We start from the raw sequence: 21,178 nt of genomic DNA, 5'->3' as shown, positions 1-21,178 counted from the left end.
GCTGGTGATGCCTCCCTCCCAGATGCGTTGAATAACTTCTACGCTTGGTTTGAGGCAGATAATGATGTGGCGGCGAGGAAGACCACCCCTCCTCCAAATGACCAGGTGCTATGTCTTACCGTGGCCGATGTGAGGAGAACCCTGTGCAGGGTCAACCCACAGAAGGCTGCTGGACCAGACAATATTCCTGGCAGAGTGCTTAGAGGATGTGCAGACCAGCTAGCAGAGATTCTCACTGACATCTTCAACATCTCCCTGAGCAGCGCCATCGTTCCTACGTGCTTCAAGGCCACCACCATCGTCCCCGTGCCTAAGAAGTCTTCAGTGTCCTGCCTCAACGACTACCGTCCCGTCACACTCACATCCATCATCATGAAGTGTTTTGAGAGGCTTGTCATGAGGCACATCAAGTCCCTGCTGCCCCCCTCACTGGACCCCCTGCAGTTCGCGTGCCGTCCCAACCGTTCAACAGACGACGCCATTGCCATCGCCCTCCAGCTGGCCCGAACCCACCTGGACAAAAATGACATGTACGTTCGAATGCTGTTCGTAGACTTCAGTTCAGCATTCAACACAATAATTCCTCAGAAACTGATTGGAAAGCTGAGCATACTGGGACTGAACACCTCCCCCTGCAACTGGATCCTAGGCTTCCTGACTGGGAAACCCCAGTCGGTCTGGATTGGAAGCAGCATCTCCAACACCATTACACTGAGCATGGGCCCCCCCCTGGGCTGTGTGCTCAGTCCACTGCTGTTCACTCTGCTGACCCACGACTGTGCAGCAATACACAGCTCGAACCACATCATCAAGTTCGCCGATGACACGACCGTGGTGGGTCTCATCAGTAAGAACAACGAGTCAGCATACAGAGAGGAGGTGCAGAGGCTAACGGACTGATGCAGAGCCAACAACCTGTCCCTGAATGTAAACAAAACAAAAGAGGTGGTTGTTGACTTCAGGACAGCACGTTGCGACCACTCTCCGCTGAACAGTGACAACTCCTCCGTAGAGATCGTTAAGAGCACCGAATTTCTTGGGGTTCACCTGGCAGAGAATCTCACCTGGTCCCTCAACACCAGGTCCATAACAAAGAAAGCCCAGCAGCGTCTCTACTTTCTGCAAAGGCTGAGAAAAGTCCATCTCCCACCCCCCATCCTCACCACATTCAACAGAGATTGTATTGAGAGCATCCTGAGCAGCTGCATCACTGCCTGGTTCGGAAATTGTACCAACTCGGATCGCAAGACCCTGCAGCGGATAGTGAGGTCAGCTGAGAAGATCATCGGGGTCTCTCTTCACGCCATCACAGACATTTACACCACACGCTGCATCCGCAAAGCAAACAGCATTGTGAAGGACCCCACGCACCCCTCATATAAATTCTTCTCCCTCCTGCCATCTGGAAAAAGGCACCGAAGAACTCGGGCTCTCACGACCAGACTATGTAACAGTTTCTTCCCCCAAGCCATCAGACTCCTCAATACCCAGAGCCTGGACTGACACCAACCTACTGCCCTCTACTGTGCCTATTGTCTTGTTTATTATTTATTGTAATGGTGTTTTACGTAGTTCAGTGTAGTTTTTGTATTGTTCATGTAGCACCATGATCCTGAAAAACGTCTCGTTTTTACTGTATACTGTACCAGCAGTTACGGTCGAAATGACAATAAAAAATAACTTGACTTGACTTGACTATAGTGGGAGAGTCTAGGACCTGAGGGCACAGCGTCAGAGTAGAGGGGTGTCCCTTTAGAACAGAGATGAGGAGGAATTTCTTTAGCCAGAAGGTGGTGTATCTGTAGAATTCGTTGCCCCAGACTGCTGTGGAGGCCAAGTCATTGAGTAATTTCAAGCAGATGTTGAGAGGTATTTAATTAGACAAGGTATCAAAGGTTCCGGGGAGAAGGCAGGAGAATGGTGTTGAGAGGGAAAATTAAATCAGCCATGATGGAATGGCAGAGCAGATGTGGTGGACTGAACAGTCCAATTCTGCTCCTCTGTCTTAAGGTCTAATATTGAAGATGTTGTTTGACACTCGATTACCACAGTTAATTGAACACTGCAACTACTTCTCCATTTGTACAAGATGACATTCAGCTGTAGTAATTAGTTGTCCTTTCTTAAGAACATTAGCACATTCCCAGAGTATACTTTGAGTAGAATAAATATACTAAATATGCCTTTAGACAATGTAAACCAATTTTACTGTGATTTTCAAAATGTTAGTTGGTTATAAATTTTATTACAGTTTGACCAAATGTTCTGTTTGGTGCTGCTTTGGTAACTCTGCATCCTTTTCTATTAAAACTGCCAAGATGCACTTTTATGGTTAATTTAATATCTCTTCTCTGGTTTCCAGTTGTGGAAACTGTTTGTACTTTTACTTCAAGGATATTGTTTGCCTCATTTTGCTGTGGAGGGACTTTTACAATTAAGCTAAACATTACTCGAGTTCCAAGCTCTTCTCGTCATTTGCTTTGGAAGGTCTGTCTTTCTAAAGCTTATACAATAAGTCTCTTTAGGATCATAACAGTGCATGTAATTTGTAACACTTCTAAGGTATTGTTTTCTGTTTCAAGTTTTATAAAACATAGAACAGTACAAGCCCTTCAGCCCACAATATTTTGCAAACCTTTTAACCTACTCCAAGTTCAATCCAACACTTTCCTCTTGCATAGTCCTCCATTTGTCTATCATCATCATCCATGTGGCCTACCTAAGAGTTTTGTAAATGCCCCTAATGCAGGGGTTCCCGACCATTTTTATGCCATGGACCAATACCATTAAGCAAGGGGTCTGTGGTCCCCAGGCTGGGAACCCCTACTTTAAGTACATCATTCCCCAGACACTGCCCCTGGAAAGCGTGGTCCAAGCAGTCACTACTCTATGTGAAAAAGCTTACTTCTGACGACCCTTCTATAATGCTGGAAAGCTAATTTTAAGAAGAATTAGAGAACTTCTCCAACGTTTATCTTTCTAACTCTAGGGCATAGTCATTTTTTTACTGCTTGTTTGGGGATCTGTGCATAATTTAATTTTTCCTTCATTCTAGTTGCATTATTTCTGTTACTCTATTTTGCTTCTTTTGATGTATCTTCCCTAGCATGCCTCATAGAGTTTCACAGCAACTGAAGTACAATCAGAGTTGTTACATAGATAAATGATGCATTATTTGCACACTAGTTCCTACATGTAACAGTCAGCCAGATGATTTTGATTTATAGGTTGAGAAATAAATGGTCTGTCATTTGAAGCAGGCTTTTCTGAATGGAATGCTTTTCAGCTTTTGGAAAATAATTTGGTGAACTGCAAGGCAAGTGAAGGGTCTCACTCTATCTGAAATGGACCAACTCTGGTTGACCTATGAAGCAATAACGTTGTCTTGGGTCTGTGGAGGTGGTTGTCCAATAGATTCTGTGTCCTTCCTGACAGCAGGTACTTTCTGCAATTGGCTTTAGTTTTTGTTAAGATTCTTTTAATTAATTTAGACACCACCAACTATACTTTATTAGGGTTTTGAAAAGATTACACAGGCCACCAAAGACTCCAGCAAATTTCTACAGAGAGCATTCTGACTGGTTGCACGGCCTGGTATGAAGGCTTCAATGCACAGGATCGGAACAAGCTGCATAGAATTGTAGACTCAACCGTCTTCATTGTGGGCACTAGCCTTTCCACTATCAAGAAATCTTTAAAAGGCAGTGCCTCAGGAAGGTGGCATCCACCATTAAAGAGCCTCAGGATCCAGGATATGCTCTCTTCTCATTATTACCATTAGCTTCTTCCTTCCACCATCAGATTTCTGAATGGTCCATGAACACTACCTCACTGTTTTGCTCTCTTTTTGCACTATTATTTATGTTTTATATATCTCTTACTGTAACTGATGCATTGCACTGTACAGCTGCTGCATAAACAACAAATTTCATGACATGTCAGTGATAGCAAACCTGATTCTGAGACAAGCCAAAAAAAAACTTGTAATTTCTAAATCTGAACTAAAACTGATAATTCCGGAGCAACAGTCCTGAAGAAGGGTCTCAGCCTGAAACATCAACTGTTTACTCTTTTCCATAGATGCTGCCTGACCTGCTGAGTTCCTCCAGCATCTGCAGATTTTCTTGTGTTTGTGCTAATTCTGAAATTGCATATGGTAGCTGCCTTTACTTTCCATTCATATTGGTTATAATTCTGGCATTTCCTGATTACTAGTACTTGACAAAAACCTTTGGTTATAATACTAACGTATTTCCCCAACATATTGAATGTTTTGATTCACTTCTGTAAAGTATTAATTTGGTCCCAGACTCTCAAATTCAAACAACAGGAATACTGCAGATGCTGGAAATTTAAGCAACACACATCAAAGTTGCTGGTGAACGCAGCAGGCCGGGCAGCATCTCTAGGAAGAGGTACAATCGACGTTTCAGGCCGAGACCCTTCGTCAGGACTAACTGAAGGAAGAGCTAGTAAGAGATTTGAAAGTGGGAGGGGGAGGGGGAGATCCAAAATGATAGGAGAAGACAGGAGGGGGAGGGATGGAGCCAAGAGCTGGACAGGTGATAGGCAAAGGGGATATGAGAGGATCATGGGACAGGAGGTCCGGGAAGAAAGACGGGGGGGGTGACCCAGAGGATGGGCAAGGGGTATAGTGAGAGGGATAGAGGGAGAAAAAGGAGAGTGAGAGAAAGAATGTGTGTTTAAAAATAAATAACAGATGGGGTACGAGGGGGAGGTGGGGCATTAGCGGAAGTTAGAGAAGTCGATGTTCATGCCATCAGGTTAGAGGCTACCCAGACGGAATATAAGGTGTTGTTCCTCCAACCTGAGTGTGGCTTCATCTTTACAGTAGAGGAGGCCGTGGATAGACATGTCAGAATGGGAATGGGATGTGGAATTAAAATGTGTGGCCACTGGGAGATCCTGCTTTCTCTGGCGGACAGAGCGTAGGTGTTCAGCAATGCGGTCTCCCAGTCTGCATCGGGTCTCGCCAACAATGTAGGTATCAGTCTTTCACCTCTGTCATCAAATGGTGAAACTTATAATCCTTTATCTGATGCCAAAGTAAATGTTTTTCTGAAACTTCTGTAACTGATCATCTGTGTGTTTTCATCTCTGTAATATCAATTCATTTTCTGAAGTCTGCTTTATTTCTAGGAACAACTTTATTCACCATGTACATTTACATGTATTAGGAATTTAATCACAGGACAATTTACAATGACCAACTAGCCTACTAACCGGTACATCTTTGGAATGTGGGTGGAAAACGGAGCACCTGGAGGAAACTCGTGCGTTCATGGGGAGAGCGGACGTATTCCTCACAGACAGTGTCAGAATTGAACTCCGAGCTCCAACGCCCCGAGCTGTAATAGTGTCATGCTAATTGCTATGCCACTGTGGTGCCCGATAATGTCATACAACAAAAACAATATTCAAAAATTATACAGAAAAAAAGGCCATAAGACTGTAAGATATAGGAGCAGAATTCGGCTATTTGACCCATCAAGTATGCTCCGCCATTTCATCATGGCTGATCCAATTTTCCTCTCAGCCCCAATCTCCTACCTTCTCCCCATATCCCTTCATGTCCTGTCCAATCAAGAATCTATCAACCTCTGCCCAAAATCTACATAAAGACTTGGTCTCTGCAACTGCCTGTGGCAAGGAATTCTACAGACTCACCACTCTCTGGATAAAGAAATTCATCCTCATCTCTGTTCTAAAAGGACGCCCCTCCACTCTAAGGTTGTGTCCTCCGGTCCTAGGCTCTCCAACCATAGGGAACATCCTCTCCGCATCCACTCTATCAAGGCCTTCCACCATTCAATGAGATCACCCCTCATTCTTCTGAATTCTAGTGCATACAGGCCCAGAGCCATCAAGCGCTCTTCATATGACAAGCCATTCAATCCTCATGAACCTCCTTTGAACCCTCTCCAGTGTCAGCACATCCTTTCTAAGATAAGGGGCCCAAAACTGTTCACAATACCCCAAGTGAGGCCTCACCATTGCTTTATAAAGCCTCAACATTACATTCTTGCTTTTATATTCTAGTCCTCTTGAAATTAATGCTAACATTGCATTTGCCTTCCTCACCACTGACTCAATCTGCAAATTAACCTTCAGGGAATCCTGAGTACATCCATTTCCAGCTCCAACTCATTAACGTGGATTGTTAGAAGTTGCAGCTGGATGCACTTCTCGCAGTAGTTGTCGGGGACACTGGGGGTCTCCCTGCCTTCCCATATTCTGCAAGAGGAGTATTCCACTATCCTGTCTGGTGTCTATACTGTCCTAGCCGAGCAGATGTAAAGAAGGGAAGGAGAAAAAGAAACTTAACCTTGAGCTTTCTTTTGTTTTGCCTTCACTGATTGAAGCCTCTCTTTGTTGAAGCCTCGAAGAGCTAAGGCCTCAAGATCACCACTCTGACTCTGTCCACCCAGATGACGGCCACAGCACTTGCCCCTGTCTTCCTTTAATTTGCTCTTGCTAATCAGTGGCAAATGACAATTGGTCGCTGGTCAAAGCTCTTACTCACTGTACCAACCCACTGCTGCCTTTTGTACATGGGCAGTGGACCTGATTGAAGTAAACACAAAATAATCTGCAGATGCTGGGGTCAAAGCAACACTCACAACACGCTGGAGGAACTCAGCAGGTCGGGCAGCATCCGTGGAAAAGATCAGTCGACGTTTTGGGCCGGAACTCTTCGTCAGGACTGTAGAGGGAAGGGGCAGAGGCCCTATAAAGAAGGTGGGGGGAGGGTGGGAAGGAGAAGGCTGGTAGGTTCCAGGTGAAAAACCAGTAAGGGGAAAGATAAAGGGGTGGGGGAGCGGAAGCAGGGAGGTGATGGGCAGGAAAGGTGAAGAAGGAATAGGGGAAAACACAATGGGTAGTAGAAGGAGGTGGAACCATGAGGGAGGTGATAGGCAGCTGGGGGAGGGGGCAGAGTGAAATAGGGATAGGGGAAGGGAGGGGGAGGGAATTACCGGAAGTTGGAGAATTCTATGTTCATACCAAGGGGCTGGAGACTACCTAGACGGTGTATGAGGTGTTGCTCCTCCAACCTGAGTTTAGCCTCATCATGGCAGTAGAGGAGGCCATGTATGGACATATCCTCTGAACTCCCTCTGAATGCACTGCCCTCCACTCTCTCTGCACTAATCCTAACCTCACCATCAAACCCGCTGACAAAGGTGGTGCTGTAGTAGTCTGGCGGATGGACCTCTACCTCACTGAGGCCAAACGGCAGCCCTCTGACACCTCCTCTTACTTACCCCTGGAACAGGACCCCACCAAAAAACATCAACCCATTGTCTCCCGCACCATCACCGCCCTTATCAACTCCGGAGACCTTCCATCCTCAGCCACTAAACTCATTATTCCCACACCCCGTACCGCTCGGTTTTACCTCCTCCCCAAGATCCACAAGCCTGACTGTCCTGGTAGACCCATAGTTTCTGCCTGCTCCTGTCCCACCGAACTTGTATCTGCCTACCTGGACTCCATTTTGTCACCCATAGTTCACCAACCTACATCCGGGATACATCCCATGCCCTCCACCTCTTCAATAACTTCCCGGTCCCCAGTCTCAACCACTTCATTTTCACTATGGATGTCCAATCCTTGTACACCTCCATTCCCCATCAAGAAGACCTCAAAGCCCTCCGCTACTTTCTGGATAATAGACCACACCAGTTCCCCATCACCACTACCCTCCTCCGGTTGGCGGAACTGGTTCTCACACTCAATAACTTCTCTTTTGGCTCTTCCCACTTTCTTCAGACTAAGGGTGTAGCTATGGGAACTCGCATGGGACCTAGCTATGCCTGCCTCTTCGTTGGTTATGTGGAACAGTCTGTGCTCCAAACCTATTCTGGTACTGCTCCCCAACTTTTCCTTCGGTACAGTGACGACTACATTGGTGCTGCTTCCTGCACCCATGCTGAGCTTGTCAATTTCATCGACTTTATTTCTAACTTCCACCCAGCCCTCAAATTCACTTGGTCTATCTCGGACACTTCTCTCCCCTTTCTCGATCTCTCGGTCTCCATCTCTGGAAACAGACTGTCCACTGACATCTTCTACAAGCCCACTGACTCTCGTAACTACCTCAACTATACCTCTTCCCACCCCGCCACAGGAAAAAATGCCATTCCCTATTTCCAGTTCCTCCGTCTCCGCCGCATCTGCTCCGAGGATGAGGTTTTCCGTTCCAGGACATCTCAAATGTCCTCTTTCTTTAAGGATCGTGGTTTCCCTTCTGCTGTCATCAATGATGCCCTCACCTGCATCTCCTCCATTTCCCGCACTTTGGCTCTCACCCCATCCTCCCGCCACCACAACAGGGACAGAGTTCCCCTTGTCCTCACCTACCACCCCACCAGCCTCCAGACCCAGCACATTATCCTCCGCAACTTCCGCCACCTTCAACAGGACCCCACCACTAAGCACATCTTTCCCTCTCCACCCCTCTCCGCCTTCTGCAGAGATCGGTCCCTCCGCGACTCCCTGGTCCACACGTCCCTCCCCACGGATTTCCCACCTGGCACTTATCCCTGTAAGCGCAAGTGCTACACCAGTCCCTACACCTCCTCTCTTGCCACCATTCAGGGCCCCAAATAGTCCTTCCAAGTGAGGCAACACTTCACTTGTGAGTCTGTTGGGGTCATCTATTGCATCCGGTGCTCCCGGTGTGGCCTCCTCTACATCGGTGAAACCCGACGCAGATTGGGGGACCGCTTCGTCGAGCACCTCCGCTCCGTCCACCAAAACAGACATTATCTCCCAGTAGCCACCCACTTCAACTCTGCTTCCCACTCCCATTCAGATATGTCCATACATGGCCTCCTCTACTGCCATGATGAGGCTAAACTCAGGTTGGAGGAGCAACACCTCATATACCGTCTAGGTCGTCTCCAGCCCCTTGGTATGAACATAGAATTCTCCAACTTCCGGTAATTCCCTCCCCCTCCCTTCCCCTATCCCTATGTCACTCTGTCCCCTCCCCCAGCTGCCTATCACCTCCCTCATGGTTCCGCCTCCTTCTACTACCCATTGTGTTTTCCCCTATTCCTTCTTCACCTTTCCTGCCTATCACCTCCCTGCTTCCCCTCCCCCACCCCTTTATCTTTCCCCTTACTGGTTTTTCACCTGGACCCTACCAGCCTTCTCCTTCCCACCCTCCCCCCACCCTCTTTATAGGGCCTCTGCCCCTTCCCTCTACAGTCCTGACGAAGAGTTCCGGCCCGAAACGTCGACCGATCTTTTCCACAGATGCTGCCCGACCTGCTGAGTTCCTCCAGCGTGTTGTGAGTGTTGACCTGATTGAAGTCCCCTCCTTTCAAAACTTCCGATGTCCTGAGTGATCGCTGGTCAAAGCTCTTTTTCACTGTACCAACCCATTGCTGCCTAAAGAAATATATAAAATAAAGTATATAAAGTAAGTTAGAGGTTAAAGTACAGATATGGAATAAAATACCAGTATGTATTTACAATGTAAACAGCAGTATAATAGTGGTTCAAAATGTTTACAGTGCAGTAATGGTGTAACAGGTAGAGAGGGGCAGAGGATGTAAATAGGATAGTTGATCAGATTAACTGCATGGGGAAGAACTTATAAAATGGCATGAGGGTTTTATTGCACTTTCTGGAAGGGAGCATTTGGACAGGCAGTTTGTAGGGTGGGTAATGTCCACAATGACATTTCCTGCCCGCTTCTTTATCCTAGACGCATACAAGTCCTGCAGTGATGGTAGACTGCAACCTTTTCTGCTGACCTGACAGAGATTCTCTGCACATTTGGCAATTAATTTGCTGTGCAGAGCACTTGACAGACAGTTGGCAATTTCATAACATTGGTGTTTACCTGTTTCTGAAATATTATAGAGTATATAAATATTATACATACATATATAGCTAGGGTGCCGAGGACTTTTGCACTGTACTGCATTTGTCAGTGTGGTGCAGAGAGTGAATTTGTAAATCTGGTGGGAGCAAAGGATATATATAGCTAAGTCCTCTGTACTTATCTCCCCATCTGCTTTCAGTAGTTAAAGTTGACTGACTGGATGCAGTAAGTTTTGTTTTCTCAGAAGGAAGATTGTAGAAGAGCATCTGCCTAAACAACTACGGTGCATAAGGAGAAAAAATGCAAGTCTTTGAAATAACAGAAGGAGCTCTGTACACCATAATCAGCTGATAATTTTGACAGATTTAGTTCAATTAGCATCAATCATTTTGTTAGCGTAAATGTAAGAGATTATGCTGGTACTGGCAATCCAGAGTAACACACACAAAATGCTTGAGCAACTCATCAGGTCAGGCAAAGTCGATGGAGAGGAATAAAGAGCTGTCATTTCATGCTGAGACCTTTCATTGGGACCTTTCATGATAAAGGGCCCTAGTCCAAAGCAGTGGCTCTTTATTCCTCTCCATAGGTGCCACCTAACCTGCTGAGTTCCTTCAGCATTTTGAATTTTATTAACATGTACCTGTCAACTCCAATATAATTTGATGTAAATTTAATCCATTTTTCTCTTTGAAAGAGAGATTTCAAGTTTACAGCAACAAGGTTGTTAATTGCCAGATTTTTATTTTATCAAGACCTAATTTCTGACATTTTTCCTTGCAGTTACCAGTACTAGGCTGCGTAAAAGCACTGTCTGTTTATTACCAACTTTGTGTTGTGCTAGTATCAACTGACTTCACCAGCAAAATACGACAGGTATTATTAATAGGGGTGGCATGGGAGCGTAGTTGTCTTACAATGGCAGTGATCACCGATCGGGTTTTGTTTCCATGACTGTTTATATGTGTTCCTCAAAACCGCGTGGATTTCCTTCGGGTGCTCCAGTTTCCTCCCATATTCCAAACGCATATGGTTATGGTTAGTGAGTTCTGGGCATGCTGTGTTGGTACTGGAAGTGTGGCAACGTTTGAGGGCTGCGTAGCGCAATCCTCGCTGATTTGACTTGATGCAAACAATGTATTTCAGTGTATGTTTCGATATTTTAATGTACTGTACGTGTGACAAATAAAGCTAATCTTTCATCTTTGGGACCACCCTGAGTTCATTAAAATCAAAAGGTCACTAACCAGATTGAGAAGCTTTCTCCAGCTCTACATTCATCCAGTAGCTAACCAACTGACAATGTTGATAGGGGTTGTTTGTTTTACATGACATATATTCAAAAATTTTATCTATCACCTTCATGTTGACAAAACCTTTATCAATTTCACTGATCAATAAGGAATATATACACTAAATGGCCAATTTATTAACTATAGGAGGTGCCTAATAAAGTGGCCACTGAGTATATGTTTGTGGTCTTCTGCTGCTCTAGCCCATCCACTACAAGGTTCAACATGTGCATTCAGAGATACTCTTCTGCACACCACCATTGTGATGCTTGCTTACTTGAGTTACTGACACCTTCCTGTTAGCTTGAGCTATTCAGGCCAATCTCCTTTGTACTTTCTCATTAACAAGGCTTTTTCACCCACAGAACTGCTGCCCACTGGATGTTTTCTGTTTTCTGCACCATTCTCTAGAAACTGCTGTGCATGAAAATCCTTGTAAGTCAGCTGTTTCTAAGATACTTACACCACCCCACCTGGCACTATTGTTCTATGGTAAAAGTCACTTAAATCACATCTCTTCCCCATTCTGAACAATAACCGAACCTCTTGACCATGGCTGCATGCTTTAATGCATTGAGTTGCTGTCACATGATTGGCTGATTAGATATTGGCATTAACGAGGAGTACAGATGTACCAAATAAAGTGGCCACTTCAGTATAACAGTTTACAGTGACGCTCTGCATCACTAAATGCAACAGAATATTTCCCAGCATAAAACCTGGGGGCAAAATACTTTGTTGATTTTTTAAAATTTCTTAAGTCCTAAAATGAAATTAAAAACTTTAGAAACTTTTTAAAAATGTCAGTTTAAGATTAGTCTTTTATTTCTGAAGCAGAAATCTGAAGCTTCTTGTATCACAGTATGGTGCCTGTGATTTTCTGAAAAACTTTCTTTTCATTATAGGATTGCTTTCCTCATGTATACTGACATGTCATTTTGAAAAGACAATAAGATAAAATAAAGTATATCTGTTTCCCAAAGAAGGAAAATTTAAGATACTGCAAATTGAATTAATTTGACGGAGTAACTGATGTAATGCACTCGCCTGTTCCTGTATTGACTGTAATGTTTATGGCTTTTTTATAGTTCTTGCATTTTCTCAGATAAATGAATCTTGTATGATCCTTGAGGAATGCTGACAAAATGCATATGGTGAGCCAATAAACATTCTGACTGACTCTCCCATCCGATTTGAAGGGTCATTGTGATACTGTGACAGGAGTCAAACTTCTGAGCCATAAAATTACACATGCTAATCCTCTTTGGGAACTGAGCATGTAATCTTGCGCCGAGAGGAACTAAAAAGAAGACTTTTGCACAGTACTATAAATTGAAACATACAGTGAAATGTCATTTTTGTCAATGACCAACACAGGTCCAAGAATGCCCTGAGGGTAGCCTGCAAGTGTTACTATGCTCCAGCACCAGCATAGCATGCACACAACTTATTTAACCCTAACTTGTACCTCTTTGGAATATGGGAGGAAACCAGAGAACCTGGAGAAACCTATGCGGTCATGTGTAAAACGTGCAAACCGTAACACTAACCACTATGTGTCGCCCTATTTACCCTGTAGTAACCCCTAATTGAAGGAGAGTAGGGGACATTGATTAGCATCCTAATTATTAGTTATCTGTTTAACAACAAAATCTGTTTAAATTGCATTTACAATATTTTAATTTTTCTCACAATTTTAATTGGTTTTCAATGTTTCTGATTACATGTTTCTAAATGTCTGGAAAAAGATTTTTAACAAGTTTGTTGTACTGGGATTAAAGAAGAAAGATTACTGGTGCTGTAAAGCCTTACACTAAATGCCTCATTATTGTACAGTTGTATTTACGTAGATATACAGATGTAAAGTATTTATATAATAAATGATCCTTGTGCAAGTAAACACTATGCTGGCTGATGGCGTACTGGCATCTGCACTGGACTTCGAAGCGAGTGGTCCTGAGTTTGAATCTGGCTCCTTACACTCTTTCCATCCATGCTGTTTTGAGCATCGAGCTAGCAACATGGGCCTCATAATAAAACAGCCAAATGCTATGGAAATGGCAAAAATGCCGCTCAATGCGCCTCAAGGCACGAAAAGGAACAACAAGTAAACACTATAATTTACTTTGAATTAATGGATGTGTATCTTGTGTGAAAAAAGCTGTCTTAAACTGTCAATCAAACGAGGGTGCCACAATAGTCCGGTGGTTAAAGTGACACTATTACAATTCGGAGCATTGGAGTTCGGAGTTCAATTACAGCGTTCTCTGTAAGAAGTTTGTCCATCCTTCCTGTAAGCACATGGGTTTCCTCTGAGTGCTCTGGTTTCCTCCCACAGACCAAAGAAGTACCAGTTAATAGGTTAGTTGGCCATTGTAAATTGTCCTATGATTAGGATAGGGTTAAGTAGGTGGGTTGCTGGGCAGCGTGACCTCATTGGGTCGGAAGGACCTGTTCCATGCTGTATCTCTAAATTTAAAAAAATAAATAAATGTTCAAAACAACAGGGTGGGATGGGGGAATATTACAACTAGGTGAGTGGGACATCCAAATACTTCAGGAAAAAAAAATTGTTGCTCGTGTATCTGTAGCCAGTGTTAGTTTTGGCTCTGCATGCTGCAGGGTTGATGTCAGAAATCCCTCTAATCCACAGAACTTTGCCAAAGGCCTTACAATCATATGGTCTCTTTAAGGAGCTTCTCCTCAATGATAGGTGTGTGCTTAGTAGATTGATGAACGGAGCCAAAGACGTGGAGAAGGCCTGCCCTGGTTTTGGAGAACTCTTGGTGTTTGGGTGGGTGAGAAGGAAGTTGGTGAGTGGGTTTTTTTTGTTGCTATTACTGTTGCTGCTTGTGTTGTTCTCCAAAAATGGTGAATGTGCTGTGTTGGCGCTGGAATGTATGGCAGCACGAGGGCTGCCCCCAGCTCATCCTAGTACTGGTTGTTTCAATGCAAATGGCATATTTTACTGTACATTTTGGTAAATAAATGAATCTGAGGGACGAGTGTTGGCACTTTCTCATGTCAGGGATTTGCTGGGCTTTTATTTCTTAAAGGAGGTTAATTTTATTTATTGCACTTACTACTTGATCATATTTTATAGAGAATCATAAAATGATCGTACCGCACCTCAGAAGGGCAACAGTACTCATGTACAAACCACGTTTCTCTAATCCACCTTGGAAAGACAAGCATACTCGTGTGCAAACTACATTTCTCTGCCCCATCTCGGAAAGAGAAGGGTACTCATGGACAGACCAGATTTCTCTGAGCAAGTCAGAAGGGCAATAGTACTTGTGTACAATCCGCATTGCTCTTCCCTACCTTGGAAAGACAAGGGTACTCATGTACAAATTGCATTTCTCTGCCACATCTCGGAAAGACAAGGGTACTCATGTACAAATTGCATTTCTCTGCCACATCTCGGAAAGACAAGGGTACTCGTGTACAAACCACATTTCTCTGTTCACCTTAGAAGGGCAATAGTACAGTACTCTGTACAAACCACATTTCTCTGATCCACCTTGGAAAGACAAAGGTACTTGTTTACGAACCACATTTTACTGATTGCCTTATGGGCAATTGTATTCGTGTGCAAGCCACATTTGTCTGCCCCTCCCCAAGGCCAACAGTACTCATGTATAAGCCACATTTCTCGACGCGATCTCGGAAAGACAAGGGTGCTCGTGTACAAATCACATTTCTTGATCCACCTCAGAAAGACAAGGGTACTTGTGTGCAAACCACATTTCTCTGCCCTACCTCGGAAAAAGCAAGGGAACTCGTGTACAAACTGCATTTCTCTAATTACCTCAGAAAGATAATAGTACTCATGTGCAAACCACATTTTTCTGCACCACCTCGGAAGGGCAACAGTACTTGGGTAAAAATCACATTTTTCTGATCCACATCGGAAAGACTGGGTGCTCAAGTACAAATCACATTTCTCTGATCCAACTCTAAAAGACAAAAGTACTTGTGTGCAAGCCACATTTCTCTGCCCCACCTCAGAAAAAGCAAAGAAACTCGTGTATAAACCGTATTTCTCTGATCAACTCAGAAGGATAATAATACTCGTGTGCAAACTACATTTGTCTATCTCATCTTGGAAAGACAAGGTACTTGTGTACAAACATGGTTGAGGGGCCTTTTTCCTTGGAGCGACAGAGGATGAGAGGTGACCTGATAGAGGTGTATAAGCTGATGAGAGGCATTGATTGTGTGGATAGTCAGAGGCTTTTTCCCAGGGCTGAAATGGCTAGCATGATAGGGCACAGTTTCAAGGTGCTTGGAAGTAGGTACAGAGGAGATGTCAGGGGTAAGTTTTTTTACACAGAGAGTGGTGAGTGCGTGGAATGGGCTGCCAGCGATGGTGGTGGTGGCAGATACGATAGGGTCTTTTATGAAACTCTTGGATAGATACATGTAGCTTAGAAAAATAGAGGGCTATGGGCAAGCCTAGGTAGTTCTAAGGTAAAGACATGTTTGGCACAGCTTTGTGGGCCGAAGGGCCTGTATTGTGCTGTGGGTTTTCTATGTTTCTAAACCACATTCCTCTGCCCTTCCTTGGAAAGACAAGGTTACTCGTGTACTAAACACATTACTCGGATCCACCTCGGAAAGACCATAAGATACAGGAACAGAAGTAGGCCATTCGGCCCATCAAGTTTGCTCCACCATTCAATCATGGGCTGACCCAATTCTTCCAGTCATCCCCACTCCCCTGCTTTCACCCCATACCCTTTGATGCCCTGGCTAATCAAGAACCTATCTATCTCTGCCTTAAATACACCCAATGACTTGGCCTCCACAGCCGTTTGTGGCAACAAATTCCACAGATTTACCACCCTCCGACTAAAGTAATTTCTGTGCATCTCAGTTCTAAAAGGACGTCCTTCAGTCCTGAAGTTGTGCCTTGTTGTCCTGGACTCCCCTACCATGGGAAATAACTTTGCCATATCTAACCTGTTCAGGCCTTTTAACATTCGGAATGTTTCTATGAGACAAGGGTACTTGTGTACAAACCACATTCCTCTGCCCCTCCTCGGAAAGACAAGGGTATTTGTGTAGAAACGAATTTTCTCTGATCCACCTCGGAAAGGCAAGGGTACTCGTGTACATACAGTAATATCATTGATGACTTGGCAAGATTTGGATGGTTCTACACTTATTGCAATCATATTCCTTGTGATAGATGCAGACATTGAAATTTTATATTCAGCTGTGTACATTGATTTACTATGAGCAAGTTGTTTTATACCTCTACAGAGTTTGAGCATCTGTGGTGAGGTCATTTTCCTTTTGGAAAGGGGTTGTGCACTGCCCTGTTAACCTACTGTAGTAAGTGAGTGGGGAGGTGTCTCAATGCTGTTCCAGGGTCTTGATCCGGATGCTGTTTGATTTGGTGGAGTACCTAGAAGTGGTCCAATGCAGTTCTGGGTAATTGCATCATGGGTTTGCAAGCTGTTAATGATGCCTTAGGCACCATTGGCCAAGACTCACATTTAGGGACTCTACAACTCATGTTCTCAGTATTATTTATCTACCTTCTTTTATTATTTGCACTATTTGTCTTCTTTTGCACATTTTCATAAATTCTATTTAATTCCTCTATTTTCCTGCAAATATCTGTAAGAAAATGAATCTTGGGATAGGTATAGTTTTATAAAAAATTGCTTTGACTTTGACTTTGCCTTTCAAAGTTCAAAGTAAATTTGTTATGAAAGTACGTAAGTGTCACCATATACTACCTGAGATTCATTTTCTTGCAGGCATAATACTCCATAAATCAACAGAAAATAACCATGGCAGAATCAGTGAAAAACTGTCCAACTTGGGTGTTCAACCAGAGTGCAGAAGACAACAAACTGCAAATACAGAAAGAAATAATAATAAATTAATAGGCAATAAATGTCGAGAACATTAGATGAAGAGTGCTTAAAAGTGAGTACTGGGTGGGTTGCTGAAGTGATTATAGTAAAAATAAGATAGGAAGTAAGTAAAAAATTCCATCATGGCTGATTTATTATCTCTTTCAACCCCATTCTCTTTCCTTCTCCCTGTATCCTTTGACTGATCAAGAACCTATCAACTTCGCTTAAAATATACCGAATGAGTTGGCCTCCACAGCTGCTTATGGCAATGAATTCCGCAGATTCACTACCCTTTGGCTGAAGAAATTACTCCTCATCTCTGTTCTAAAGCCATGTTCTTTTATTCTGAGGCTGTGCCCTCTGGTCCTAGACTCCCTTACTTTAGGAAACACCCTCTCCCTGTTCACTCTACCTAGGCCTTTCAGTGTTTCAATGAGATTCCACCCCCTTAGTTTTCTAAACTCCAACAAGTACAGGCCCAGAGCCATCAAACGCGCCTGATATGTTAACCCTTTCGTTCCCGTGATCATTCTTGTGAACCTCATCTGGAATGCCAGCACATCCTTTCTTAGGTAAGGGTCCCAAACCCAATTTCCCTTGGGATCAATAAAGTATATCTATCTACCTGTCTATATATATATATATATATATATAAAATATATATAATATATCTCTAATATGTAATAAATAACTTGGTAATACTGTACACTCCTGATGCAGGGTTTAGACCCACAATATCAACAGCTCCTTTCTCCCCATAGGTATGTCTCAACCAGTTGAGTTCCTCCAGCAATATTGTTTCTTGCTCTAACTTAAATAATGATTAGTTTCATATCTTTTGATTAAACAAATTTTCTTTTGTTTTGACAGCTCTGATTCCTGAAGTTCTTGGTGAGGAGGGTTATGAGAAAAGTTGGCAGTTAGTGCTGGAGTCTCTGCAAGATCCGCGGATAAACAGGTGGGTCCAACACAGAATTTGAGAATTGTAATGTTCATTTCTGTACTTAGAAACAGGTTGGCACACAGAAAAATCCACTTGGAATTGAAATAACCTATTCAGCTTCACAAGGAGCAAGGTTCTTAGATTGGTATGTCTTTTTGTGTAAATGTTTGAAGTATTTATCTCATATTTATCCACATTGAGTTGCATTTCTCCACTCATCTGACTTGTCTGTAACACCTAGCATTGGAGCTCCTTCGCCTCCTCCTCAGCTCACATTTATTAAAATGTAACTTCATATGTTTAAATCATATTTACATCATTACAGTCATTGAGTCATTTATTTTATTTTAGTTATTTTATTTAGAAATATAGCATGAAATAGGCCCTCTGAGCCACACCGCCAGCAACCCACCCAGCCTAATCAAGGAACAATTTACAATCACCAATTAAACAATTAACTGATCTGTCTTTGGACTGTGGGAGGAAACCTGAGCACCTGGAGGAAACCCACGCATTCACAGGGAGGACATAGAGACTCCTTACAGAGGACACCGGAATTGAACTCTGTACTCCAATGCCCCAAGCTGTAGTAGCGTTGCGCTAACTGCTATGCTACCGTGGCGCTGACTCTGGCACAGAACCAGGCCCTTGGTGCCTCTGGTCCATGCCAAACTATTATCTCCCTAGTCCCATCGACCTTAGCCCTCCAAACCCCTTCCATCCATGTACTTATCCAAACTTCTCTTAAATATTGAAATCAAACCCAGAACCACCACTTGCGCTGCAACACGTTCCACACACTCACTACCTTCTGAGTGAAGATCCCTCAGATTCCCCTTAAATAGCTCACCTTTCACCCTTAACCTATGACATAATAGAGTACTAGTTTCACCCATCTCAATGGAAAAAGCCTGCTTGTATTTACCCTATCTATAACTTTGTATACCTCTCTCAAATCTCTCCTACACTCCAGAGAATAAAGTCAATAACCTATTCATCCTTTCCTTATAACTCAGACTAGTTTAACCCAAGGTGATAATTTTCTTCAGGCACAGAAATTCAACTGTAAGGCAAGGTAGTTTAAAGACTTTACGGAAACATGCTGGAATTTTGATTTTATGCTCAAGGCAAAATAATTCAAATCATCAAGCCACAATAGTCACATTATGTATTATGTAGCTCTTATTAAAATCACAACTGATTAAAGTTCAAAGTAAACTTATTATCAAAGTATGTATATGTCACCATGTACAACTCTGAAATTCATTTGCTTGTGGGCGTTCATGGTAGAACAAAGAAATACAATAGAATCAGTGAAAAACTACATACAAACAACCAACCAACAACCAATGTGCAGAAGTTAAGTTGTCAAGTTCAAGTATATTGTTATTCAACCATTCACATGTATATCATCAAACGAAACTATGTTCCTCCGGACCAAGGTGCACAGCATGGTGCATATAACTCACACATAACACATAAAATAATTTACCACAAATAAATTGACAAATAATAAAATATATTCCAGCAGACTGACATTTAGCATAAGGTGCATTACAACTCAAGTCAAATAGTAAACAGCGTAACACTACTGGCACTTCGTAAGTGGTGAGACTTGGGTGGTGGCAGGGAGTTCAGCAGGCTCACGGCCTGGGGGGAGAAGCTGTGACAGTCCTTGTGCTAATGCTACAGTACCTCCTGCCTGATGGTAAGTTTGTGGGACGGGTGGGATGGAGGGATCCTTGATAATGTTAAGGCCCTGCATGTGCCGCGCTCCTGATAAACATCTCTGATGGGTGGAAGAGAGACCGCGATGATCCTCTCAGCAGTTCTGCCAATACTCTGTAGGGTCTTGCAGTCAGATGCCTTGCAATTCAGTACCAGATGGTGATGCAGAAGACAAACTATGCAAATCCAATCAAACAATCAAGCAATAAATAGACAGTAGACAAAAGGTGCAGGAGTAGGCCATTCAACCTTTCGAGCCAGCACCGCCATTCACTGTGATCATGGCTGATCATCCACAATCAGTATCCAGTTCCTGCCTTATCCCATAAATAGAATGGTATAGTAAAGTTGATTAAAAGAACTTTAAAAACTAGGATGTAACGTTGAGGCTTTATAAAGAACTAGTGAGGCCTCACTTGGGAGTATCATAAGCAGTTTTAGGCCCCTTAGAAAGGATGAGCTGACATTGGAGAGGATTCAAAGAAGGTTCACAAAAATGACTCCACAATTTAAAAGCTTATCATGTGAGGAGCTTTTAATGGCTCTGGGACTGTATTCACTGGAATTCAGAAGAACGAGTGGGGATCTCATTGAAACCTATCAAATGTTGAAAGACCCTGATGTGCAGAGGATGTTTCCAATGGTGGGGAATCTAAAACCAGAGAACACAGCCTCAGAATAAAGGGGCTTCCTTTTAGAACGGAAATGAGGAATGGTTTCTTTAGCCAGAGAGTAGTGAATCTATGGAATTCGTTGCCACAAGTGGCTGTGGAGGCAAAGTCATTGGGTATATTTAAGGCAAAGGTTGATAGCATCCTGATTGGTCAGGGCATGAAGGGATATAGGGAGAAAGCAGGAGATTGGGGCAGAGATGGATATGGATCAGCCAGGATGAAATGGTGAAGCAGACTCGATGGACCAAATGGCTTAATTCTGCTGCTCTATCTTATGGTCTAAATATTTTAACACAACTCAAAAATATAGTAAGTGACTATATTAGAAAGATTTTCAAACTGCTGAGAGTTCAGTAGTTGAGATAAAAAAATTCTTTTTGGTTGAGGGTCGCATCCTCCAAAATGGTGAAAGTTTTTTTGGAAAATGTTTAGGGATGGTTTCCATATGGTAAAGTTGCTTTTCCCAATATTCCCTGAGAAGTCAGGTCCAAGAATATATTTGATAGTCCTTCATTAGAGCGGAGTAGCCGTTATTGGATAAAGTTACTCTACAATGAAGATTCAGGTGATTCATTTAGCCTCATCACAAGCCACGTACACTTAAGTCAAAGTGCAACATCATACCAGTATCCTACCTAGCAATAATAATTGTTCAAATTACATTCCTACATGTGCTACCATTAACTTTAAAAAATGAGTCCCATAGACTTGATAAAACTTGAAAAAATAATTCCCCCATCAGCAATGCCAATTAGAAAATTGATTTTCCATCTGGTTCCAATGAAATTTGCAGTGCTTTATTTGGCTATTGA

At 43.2% G+C, this 21,178-nt stretch overlaps 1 protein-coding gene across 1 annotated transcript in view; it reads left to right on the top strand.

The window, feature by feature from the left end:
• snx19b (sorting nexin 19b) overlaps positions 1-21,178 on the top strand; it is a 193,371-nt gene that overhangs the window by 152,783 nt on the left and 19,410 nt on the right. The window contains exon 10 of the mRNA XM_063038470.1: positions 17,892-17,979. Within this exon, the coding sequence (XP_062894540.1) occupies positions 17,892-17,979 (88 nt within the window). The remainder of the gene's footprint in view (positions 1-17,891; positions 17,980-21,178) is intronic.

Source organism: Mobula hypostoma, chromosome X2, assembly GCF_963921235.1.
Source record: "Mobula hypostoma chromosome X2, sMobHyp1.1, whole genome shotgun sequence".
In the NCBI taxonomy this organism is placed as follows: Eukaryota; Metazoa; Chordata; class Chondrichthyes; order Myliobatiformes; family Myliobatidae; genus Mobula; species Mobula hypostoma.
Note: the sequence above shows the minus strand (reverse complement) of the source record. Positions and strands in the feature narration are given on the sequence as shown.